General features: G+C 37.3%; 1 protein-coding gene across 2 annotated transcripts; it reads left to right on the top strand.

The window, feature by feature from the left end:
- Positions 1–499: 499 nt before the first annotated feature.
- On the top strand, positions 500–10,821 carry LOC117294107 (pituitary tumor-transforming gene 1 protein-interacting protein-like). Of its 2 annotated transcripts, none has more exons than XM_033776599.1 (7): positions 500–769; positions 1,442–1,497; positions 1,724–1,829; positions 3,556–3,667; positions 5,488–5,553; positions 7,162–7,208; positions 10,698–10,821. In XM_033776599.1, the coding sequence occupies exons 1-7, from the start codon at positions 646–648 to the stop codon at positions 10,754–10,756; spliced, it is 570 nt and encodes a 189-aa protein (XP_033632490.1). In that variant the 5' UTR covers positions 500–645; the 3' UTR covers positions 10,757–10,821. The 2 variants fall into 2 exon arrangements, with proteins under 2 accessions (XP_033632490.1, XP_033632489.1); XM_033776598.1 differs by lacking the exon at positions 5,488–5,553 and adding an exon at positions 5,360–5,425 and having other exon boundaries at positions 10,698–10,819.
- The last annotated feature ends 67 nt before the right edge of the window (positions 10,822–10,888 follow it).

Below are 10,888 nucleotides of genomic sequence, written 5' to 3'. Positions count from 1 at the left end.
TCCACGCAATCAAATTGGTTTTTTTCTTCAGTTCTCATAACACTTTTTGCCTGGAACCAGAATATTTCAGTTTTGTGTAACTAAAAAGTCTAATTTGTTAATTAGGATTTTATTAAAATTGTTATTTGTTTGTTTGTTGTTTACTTTAGTTGCTAGGCAACGACCACGACTCTGAACTTGACACTAAATAACCACAACTCTGGAACCCCTTGACCGATTTTCTTCAAACAACCACCAAATAACTCCATTTACTGAATTCTTTCATACTAGCCACATTTCAAAGCTATAGAACAAACATTGAAATTCTGGTTGCCATCCCTACTATAAGTATGAGTAAATGTATCAACATTTATAAAGATAATGTTGATACATTTTGTTCTTTCAAAGACGAGGAAATTTCTTGCATTTTAGCTACTTCCCATTATTACTTGGTGATATTCTCGCGCGCTGTGAAATTGTTTGACCTTTACCCCTAAAATGTGACCTTCAATTGACCTCCAAATGCACACCGTACACAATAGCGGAAACATTGTTTTTGGACTGCGTAATAAGAAGGAAACACTACCAACAGTCTGAGTTTTGTCTACAAATTTATCTCGTCATCGTTTTTTTTTGTACCAAGTAATACCGTTATTAGTTATCAAGATGAAGGGAGGGGTGTTTTTGGCAACTCTTCTCGTCTTTTTTGTGTGTATTTGTTTGGAAAATTGTCTTGTTTCGGCAGCAACAACAACGGAAAAGCCTTTGACAACACCGCCCATCGAAGATAGTAAGTTACGTTAATTACTTCAGAAGTTGTGATTTTCAACAGAAATTTTGATAAATTTAATCTCATTTTACCCATGGAGGGGTAGTTGTTATTATCTTTCAGAATCTTGTGTTTAATTTTAGTATTATAAAGAGATTACAGTTCACACTTTTTGTAAGTTAAGGTTTGGGTTGTCTTTTTATTTTATTTTATTATTTAATACTTTTTGTCACATGATTCTGACCGCCACTTTTTCATTCATGTTGTAATTTCTAAATATAGTACGTGCTTTATACTGTTTTATTACTTTTATTATGTTTTTTGTTCTCGTATCTTGTGTGACTATGATGGAAAAACTGCCCAACTAATGAAGAAAAAAAGGCAGTGAATATTTTGAATTTATAAGGATTCCATTTATTGTAAATACCAAAATTTAAAAAATACAATTTTGAATTTGATAAAAACGTTCATGAATTGATTTATAAACAAGCTCTGTCTGTCTGTATCTGTATCTGTATAGTTTAGCCGGCAAAAAAATGTCAAAAGACACATCACACCAGCTTTGCGCATTGTGTGGATGGGATGGCTTAATTTTTGAAGTGCTTATTAAACAATTTTAGGATTTGGTATCTTCTCAACAAAAATAAAATGAAAACTACCTAATCTTAAAGGATTTTTTTCTACTTATCACAGCATGTGGAGCTCACAATGGCAGCTGCGATAAATGTGTCAAATTTCCAGGAGCCAAAGTAAGTCACAAGGAAGAAATAAAGAACATTATGAAGTTAAGAATCTATTTTATCCCTACTGTAAATGTTTTTTAAAAGCAGGGTTTGAAATTAAAATTGGACCTCAGGCCCGAGGCCTGCGATTTTAGAATGGGGCCCAGTAAACACACAGTATTGGGAAAAGCCTGGTATTCTTGTGTTTTCAGTTGTTCTTTACTAATGTCTGTTTTTGAATTCTTACACACAGTGTTTTTACTGCTATACAAATGGTGTCTGTGCAAAATACCCAGCGAAAGAAATCTTCCCTACAAAGTATTGTGACCTGTCTCAAGCCAGATGGGGAGTCTGTTTCTGTAAGTAACAAAGAAACCTTCTAGAGATTTATTGAAGGGACAAATTGCCTTGGACCGGGTGAGTTGGTCCATGAAAAGCATTTGAAACCAATACTCTATTAAAGCCATTGGACCCTTTCGGTAAACAGTGTTGTCCAAGGCCCACACTTTGTGTACCACAACTTCTATATCAAATAACAAACCTGTGAAAATTTAGGCTCAATCGGTCATCGGAGTCGGGAGAAAACAACGGAAAAACCCACGATTGTTTCCGCGCGTTTCGCCGTGTCATGACATGTGTTTCAAATAAATCCGTAATTCTCGTTAACGAGAATTTATATTGTTTTGCTGTTTTCTCAAAAAGTAAAGCATTTCATGGAATAATATTTCAAGAGAAGTCTTTCACCATTGCCTTCTGTAAACCCTGTGAGTTATTTGTAAATCTGTGAATTTTTTTTTTTTTTCTGAACCGAAAGGGTCCAATGGCTTTAAATGTATGGTTAGAAAGATGTTTTAAAAGTAGAATATTATGATCAACACAGATATGCCTCGAAATTGCATGGGTTCCTTTTACTTTTAAAAACTAACATGCTCAGCTATTTGTAGAGTCAAAAATTTGACAAATTAATGGCCGACAGTGTTAGTTCTTGACATATACATGTATAAGGAAAAATGTGGAATTTCGAGGCATGTTTGAGTGGATCATTATCACCTACTCTTAGACATCTTTCTATCGAATGCATTTTATAACAAGGGGGTTCAAATGCTTTTCATTGACCAACTCGCCGGTCCAAGGCAATGTGTCCAGTTAAGAAGGAGGAACTGTTGTTGCTGTTCTTCCTCGTGTACATACTATCTCACCTAGCATAGAGTACAACTGCCAACTCTCCCGGATTCTGCAGAAAGTTCCTTGAAAATAAACCAATCTTTCCATGTTCTGGTGAGCATAAATTTGAAAGTCCCCCAAATTGTGGAAACCTTTCCCCGATGTTGAATGTAAAATGTAATTCTAATTATATCTTCCTGATTGTTGTAAACAATCTTCCTTCTTACAAGATTCAAATGTTGGCAGTGCTGACAGAGTTGGTTTCAAAGCAGGGCCCAATTTCATAGAGCAGCTTAGCACAAGAATTTGCTTAGCATGAAATTTCTTCCTTGATAAAAACAGGATTACCGACCAAATTTCCATTTGTTGCATATTGCTTGTTACAGGTATTCAGCTGTTGTTTACTTATCCTGAAAATCATGTGGAAATTTGGTTGGTAATCCTGTTTTTATTAAGGCAAACAAATTTCATGCTAAGCAAATATTTGTGCTTAGCAGCTCTATGTAATTGGGCCCTGATGTCATGAAAGGGGTTTACACAAATTAAGCACAAAGTTTACCCGGTCCTGGTAAAAGAAGTAAAACAACCATGAATTGAAAAGGAGAAAGAATATGTCCACATTGTGTCCAAACAAGGTGTTGTATTTCTCGTAATGCACAGAGTCTATAAATCTGTTGGCATCTTGGAGGTTGAGGTGGGGATGGGTGGGGTGGGGGGGGGGGGGTGGCACACCCAGAGCTACAAGCCATTTTCAGGATTTTTTTGACTGACATCAACTAGTAACTCTCAGCGCTGTTGTGATGAGTTTAAAAGAACTCATGAACTTGATCAACATGTGATTCTTCATAAAGTGATTTCAGAATTCTGTCATGAATAAACATTTTCTGTGGTCCTTTGTTTTTGTTTTGTTTCTGTTTGTAGTGAACTTCGAAGCCTTGATCATTTCAATGGGAGTGATTGCTGGCGTTCTACTCCTTGCAATGACTATATGCATCTACTGCTGCTGCTGCTGTTCAGGATCCAACAGAGCCAAGTAAGGAGGGCAATATACTGTCGTTTAGCCAATGAGGGAATTAGCATTCTGCTGGGGGCATTATACTTAAAATGGCCCTGTTGAAGGGCCAATACTTTCTTCACATTCAAGCAAATAGGTATAGGACTATAGGAAGGGTACTAAACTTGTAAATGGACTGGCTGAGTAATAGAACTCAGCAGAGGGGGTAAAGCATCTCTTGCCAGGAAGGCGATATTATACAAATATTGAATATAATTGTTTGTTTGCTTATTTAGATGATCTTTCCCGTCAAGGAAACTTGGCAAGACAGCCAAGTACAAACATTGGTTTAGCGTCATCTACGGTTATGAATTGTTGCACAAATCAAGAAATTGTGATTCAGTAACTAGACGATAATACTTAGTCTAGTTCTTGTGAAATCAATGGTTAGCTTGGGAGTAGGATTCGAACCCACAACCTTGTGATTGCAAATCCTGCAGTCTAACCACTGGAACAAGGTTAGCTTGGTAGGATTCGAACCCACAACCTTGTGATTGCAAATCCTGCAGTCTAACCACTGGACCATGGTGAATATTTGGGCACATTGTCGCAGAACATAAGGTTAAAATAACCTAAGTATATCCGGGCTGCTGAGGACTTAAAGGAAACGAACAAAGCTGCTTCTCAAATGTTATTCATAAATACCCTAGACAGTTTTTCTGTTCATACTGGTGGAGAGCACATCACATGAGGGTGTTTAAATTTTTGATATAAACACGGCTAGAAGTGTTTAAAATTCTGTAGGCGTGGCATGCAAGCTTTACCCTTGTTGCTAGTTGTCCATGTCGCATAATCAATGTACAAATATTAGATAGAACGTGCGCGCCTACGCACAGTCAGTAGAGGGTCTTGTGCATTTTGACGCTTCCCGAAACAGAGCATGAGATCGTGACATGAACTGAATATTTACAACAAATTTTGGATAGATTTTTGAAAATTTGCATTTATGAATGGGAATAGAAAAGAGGTGACTTGGTGTTGAACGTTTGTGTAAAACCTGGTAGGGTCGGGGCCGTGCAATAAAGGACCTCGCCTTCAGTTTAGTCCTTTATCGCACGGACATTCAAGACCTTGTACCACTCTTTTGTTCCATTATTCATAAATTCCTCAGACAGTTTGCTATTACTATTGGTGGAGAGCACGTCACGTGGGTGTGTATAAACCTTTGTTTATGACCGGTAAAAAGTGTTAATTCATGGGCGTGACACGCCACCTTGCACCTGTTCTTATAAGACAGTTTCTTCATTCCTATTGGTCGAGAGCAACGGCTGAAACCGTTGTGCCACATCACGCGATACGCACGACGCCCACAGCATTCCCTTATAAGGAGTTGTTAACGCAAGGGCGGCGGAGGGCTCTACCATTTCATAGCTGGAGGGGTGTTGTGTTGAAAGAAATCATTTAACCATTATAATTTTTGCATTTATTTATTTTTTTGACCAAAAAGTGATGATGTTTTTGACCGAAAAGGTATTTATGAATAGGAATCAAAGTGTGTTGAATCGGTTTGCAACTAGTGGTTTAAACCCGCCGAGGCCTGGTTCTTGATAATTTACCTTGACTTCGTCTCGGTTAAATTATCAAGAACCAGGCCTCATTGGGATTAAACCACTTGTTGAAAACCTCTTGACCACACATTGATTCCATTATTAATATGTTGGTTTCTCACAGGTACGCTAAAGAGGATGCAAAGGTCGAACGGAAGAAGACTGAGAGGAAAATGCACCACGAGCAGAAGTAAGAACTAATTCAAATTTATATAAAATAAATAAAGTTATCTGAAATTTCTTGTATTTCAGACTAGAAAGGCAGGAAGCCGTATCTGCCAGAAAGAAAGCTGAACGCGAGGCCAAACACGGCCAGAAGTAAGACTCCATAGTGTAGTGCTGGATACAGCAACTCTTCATGTGTAGATATGTAGTCCATTCTGCTCTTAGTAAACACTTGTGAGGGCGCTCTTTGTTAAAGCTTCAACTATAGACCTTTTCGCAAATACCTATTCTGCAAGCGCCAACTGTTGAATGAGGTGCATGCTGGTCTAGCTAGCGATCAAAACTGAAAGCTAGCTAGACCAGCATGCACCTCATTCACCGCTCAACGCGCGCACGTACCAAGTATTTGCGATAAGGTCTATGTCCACCATAGTCAATGTGACCCTGCCATTTGGCTTCAAGTTAAAACAAAAATTTCTGTTGGAAAAAAAACCTGACCATTTAAATCTGTCAAAGCTCGAGAAAATAGTTTCTCTGGAATTTAGTTTTTTTTTTTTTTTACTGTTTTATCTCAGATTTGCCAAAGGTTGGGGAGTTTTAACCAGGATTTGGTAAAGGGTATCCAAATGTTCTGTTACATTACATTAACATGTAAATGACAGATAAATTCGGATGTCCAAAATTAAAACAGGGTGTCTACAAGACACCCAGACACCCTGGCTGACACTCTGGGAGGGGGATGGGGGACAGCATGCAATAGAGCGTATTTTCAGCTTGTAGTTTAAGTCTGCTGTGTCAGCATGAATAGTTACGCATGAATTGGCTAATTATTGCATGCTTCTGTGGTGGTGTGAAGTCAAATGTATCTGCACCATCAGTTTGCCTTGTTGATGTGCCAATGTGTGGTTGCAGTGTTTTTCTCATGTATTTTGCTCTGTGTTTCTAGTTTTGTGTTGAAGGAAAGTTTTCCGTATCCTGCCACAACTTTTTGACGAAAGGAATATCTAATTTGAGTGAATTATTTGTATATGTTTCATAAGAAGGAAAGAACGTGTGTGGAAGGATACAGACATTTTCCCATGTTTGTAAACAATTGTTGTTCTTTGTCTGATGCAGATCATATGAAGATTATTTCTTGCTCAATAGACTGCAAGTCTCATGGTATCGAAAAAGAGAAAACAGCTCTAAGACTTTTTTCTATGATTTGTACAGCAATCTGAAAACAAAAATACCACAGCAATTTTTTTATAACAATTTCAATTTAATATCATACTAACAATTTGTTCAAATTAGCATTGAAACAAAATTGAAACTTGGAACAAGGATGCTTATTTCGAGAAACCTCATCAGCCAATCTTGTTTAAAATTGTGTGCGGCTAATAGGTTTAATAATAACCTGAACGTCAGTTGGGCAAAAATCTTAATCGCTTACAAGTATAACCGGAAACAGAGGTCACTTGTTATGCTAAAGTTTTGTTATTGCTATAAAAGCTTACTTTCCCATCAACGTGAATTTGTAAAGCCATAAATCGCATTAGACTATGCAGAAACAAAAGTATATGAAGAAACAAAACTGTGCGCATCATGTAAAACTCAATATGGTTGGTACCAATTTGGACCAGGAAATAATGGAATACCAGCATGAAAACAGGAAGTATTAATTTATGAGGCGTACACTGCAGTGTTGACATTTCGTTTAAGGTAATGTATTAAAAGTAAGGAAATCTTATAACAAATCTTTTTTTATTTTCATTTTTGTAGGAAAGCTGATCGAAAGGCAAAGAATGACGAGATTAGAAGGAAATATGGTGAGTCAATAGTTATCAGTTTGCAAATTTTTACATAATTCGGAATTTTATTTTATGGTTTTTAAATATTAAGCATGGCACCTCATGAAGACATCATGCGTAGACACTTTTGTGTTACATTTTACTCATTTGTCATTTTCCATTTTCATTGCACAAAATATTTTAAAGAAAAAAGTGAAACATTAACAATTAACAAAGCCTTTTCGTTTGTTTTTATTCTAAAAAACCTAGTGTTGTTTTCGTTTAAAACCTAAAAACAAGGATGATTGCACTTTAAATGGCATAATAGGAAGACAACATTTTCAGAAGTTCTTGTGTATTTTCTGTTTTCACTGGAATAAATTTCAAAAAATCTGAAAATTATGGCAAAAAAAACAATAATTTGTTCTGTTTATCTCTAAAAAAACAAAATGCTGTATTTGTTTAAAAAGTGAGAACAAGGACGATTACACTTAAAGGCACTGTACACATTTGGTAATTACTCAAAATATATATTAGCACAAAAACTGACTTGGTAACAAGCCATTGAGAGCTGTTGAAAGTATAAAACATTGTGAGAAACAACTTCCCTCTGAAGTAACGTAGTTTTTGAGAAAGAGGTAATTTCTCACTGAAATAATAAAAGCCTTTTGTTCCTATCTGGAGGCACACTACTTTGTACAATAAGGGTGTTTTTTCTTCTATCATTTTCTTGCATCTTCAAAGACCAATTGAGTTCAAATTTTTACAGGCTAGCTATTTTATGTATTTGTTGGGATAGACCAACTGAGAATACTGATCTTTGACAATTACTAAACGTGTTCAGTGCCTTTAAGTAAAAGTGAACAGATATTTTTGCTGTTTTTTAAGATGGCATTCAATATCTATCGAAAACCATGTAACCAGATAGTTTTAAAGCATGCTATCAATCCCTTTGTAGACACACATTAAATATTACTGTCAGAATTTATACAGTAACACTTTTACCAAACGGAAAGAAACAAGTGCATCACTTTAACAATCTCTCAGCTTTTGACATCACCTGTCATTAACACGACAAGCTGTCAAGCAAACTCATTCGCTACGGAATATATTATAAACAGCTGGGGGGATTTTCTAACTTTGGGTCCGTCCTTGGTCCGAGCTTTGAGTTGTCCCCCGAGTACAACAATAAATCGTTGGCTGAGAGGTTCTCAAAATACTCTAACTTGTCAATATTATTTTGAGAATTTAAAATTCATGAAAACTATCAAGTTATAAACCACAATGCCACCAGGCTTGGTAAACCCCTTCCAAGGTTATTTCTTAAAAATTGATGTGATCCTTACTGGCACCCGAGCGAAGATATTGACAAAAAAGGGCTTGATAACATTTACAAACCTTCGGGCTAGATAGCTCAGTTGTTAGAGTAGAGCGTGGGCATGTTACTCCAGAGATCGCAGGCTCGAAAATCATGTTTTAGTTAATTTTCTATGGTCACGCCAAATAGGTAAATGAATCAAAAGCCTTGGCCAGGTTAGTAATGACAAAAGGAAGTAATTGAATACTTTAAGTTTCATGTTAGCAGTGAACCTTATCCCATGACCCTACATGGTTCTTGTTTCCTTTTTAATTTCAATAGCCTAAAAGCAAGATCTTTCTATGCTCATCTAAATTGCGATGGCATTGAGTATTTGTAGTATTGTCACATTAGGCTCTCCATAGATATACTCTATGTGCATCGCGCATGCGTGCTGACCCTGGGTGATATGACAACATATAAGTGAACCACACATACATCGTTCCACCTAGTCAGTTATTTGTCTATGTGTAAGTCTCTCAATATTACAGTATTTTGCATACAAAATTTTGATTCATACAGTGTGTAGAATCAAAATGGTTTTAGAATTCATGATGATTTCTTGCTTCTAAAGTGTGTTGTCATTCAATAAGTTAGGCAAAAATTCATTTGGGCTCGGTTTCACAAATCGCTAAGATTCATCTTAAGATGAGTGGTCAGTATTATTACCATAAAAATTTGTATTGTGACATCACACTTTGCTTAGCAGTTAAGATTGATTCGCACCAGTAGTCTTTGCCTCTTTATGAAATTGAGTCCTGTCCCTTCAATCAAGGCATTGTGGAAGTGTCAAAGCAGGTTTTTTATCGTAACCACATTTTTAGATTGTAATAATCTTGGCACTCTTGGTCAGCTAGCTCAGATTGTTTTGACCATCTTTGTAAAGATGATCTGAGCAGTCGTCCTTGAGTGTACCATGTTTTTATGTTTCATTTAAGTATATTTATTTATAGTATTTTTATCCTCTCCTTTTTATCATGTTTATGGAGGTGTTTCAAAGTAAACCACTCAAAATATGTTTTCTATTGAAATTCTCACGGGGATGTCAGGTTTCTGCCTGTTGTCATCATACATTCTCCGGACATGTTTTGTTACTTATTTATTGGCATTGTCATGTGCATGTCACGCTGCCTGTCTTTTGTCATCAAACTTACTTAGAACTCGTCTTGGTTTTTGCCATCCTTGTGTTTATGTCTTGCAGTAGCCTCACTTTGTCATCAAACATTCCCAGAACATGCCTTGTTTCTTATTTATTGGGCATTGTTGTGTGCATGTCATGCTCTGTCTGACTTAGTCATCAAATTTTTTTGGAACACATCTTTTTTTTGCCATCCTTGTGTGTTTATGTCTTGCAGTAGCCTCACTTTGTCATCAAACATTCCCAGAACACGCCTTGTTTAGTATTTATTGGCATTGTTGTGTGCATGTCATGCTCTGTCTGACTTAGTCATCAAACTGTCTTAGAACACGTCTTGTTTTTTGCCATCCTTGTGTGTCTGTCTTGCTGACTTTCTTATCATACATGTACATTCTCAGAACAAGTCTTGTTACTTATTTATTGGCATCATCATGTGCATGTCTAGCTGCCTGCCTCACTTTGTGATTAAACTTTCTCAGAACATGGCAACTATGATGAAGAGCTATTCCATTGTCATCATGTCCAATGCAGTTGTTCAGTCAGGTTGGCTCGGTAGTTTCTCCCCCTGCCTTTCACCTCTGTGGACCCCGGTCCGAGCCAGGACTTGAGCCTTGCAATACACCGATCCATTAGGCTCCGCCCACGGCGCACGTGTGAGCAAGAACGCGTGAGCTTCTCCAATGCCTTTCTGCACAACTCTGCTGCGCGCGCCAAGCATACACGCACGCATGTCGGACCTTATAGTGTCAGACTTTTGGTTGTTGTGCAATGAGTTGTGATTGGTCAATACGCAATATGGCGGAGCTTAATGGATTGGTCTATTGCATGTGGATTTGGTTTTTCAGTCCCTACCGTACCTGACTGCGTGGGTTTTCCCTATAGGGTTTTCCTCCCACGTCTTAAACTGAAATTTCTTCATTGTCTTCTCTACAAAAAGTTGGTGTGATGTTTCCATAGAATGCTTTGCCAACTAGCCTATAAAATCCAGATTCTGGTTCATTTGGATTAAGATTAAGTTTGTTATATTCCTCAGGTCTAATGCCAGACGATGAAGGGTCGTATCACAAACTAGATGAGTCAGCACCGGCATAGACAAAGCCCTCGACTGCCAAACTTGGATACAAACAGTAAACCAGCCATCTTACATAGCTGTTAAGCAGAAAAATACTGTCCCTGCCCTCTTGAGTGCCCCCAACTGATGTCCCCCTTATTGATGTCCTGCCC

This window comes from Asterias rubens, chromosome 1 (assembly GCF_902459465.1).
Source record: "Asterias rubens chromosome 1, eAstRub1.3, whole genome shotgun sequence".
Lineage (NCBI taxonomy): Eukaryota > Metazoa > Echinodermata > Asteroidea > Forcipulatida > Asteriidae > Asterias > Asterias rubens.
This window is presented reverse-complemented; position numbering and strand designations above follow the sequence as displayed.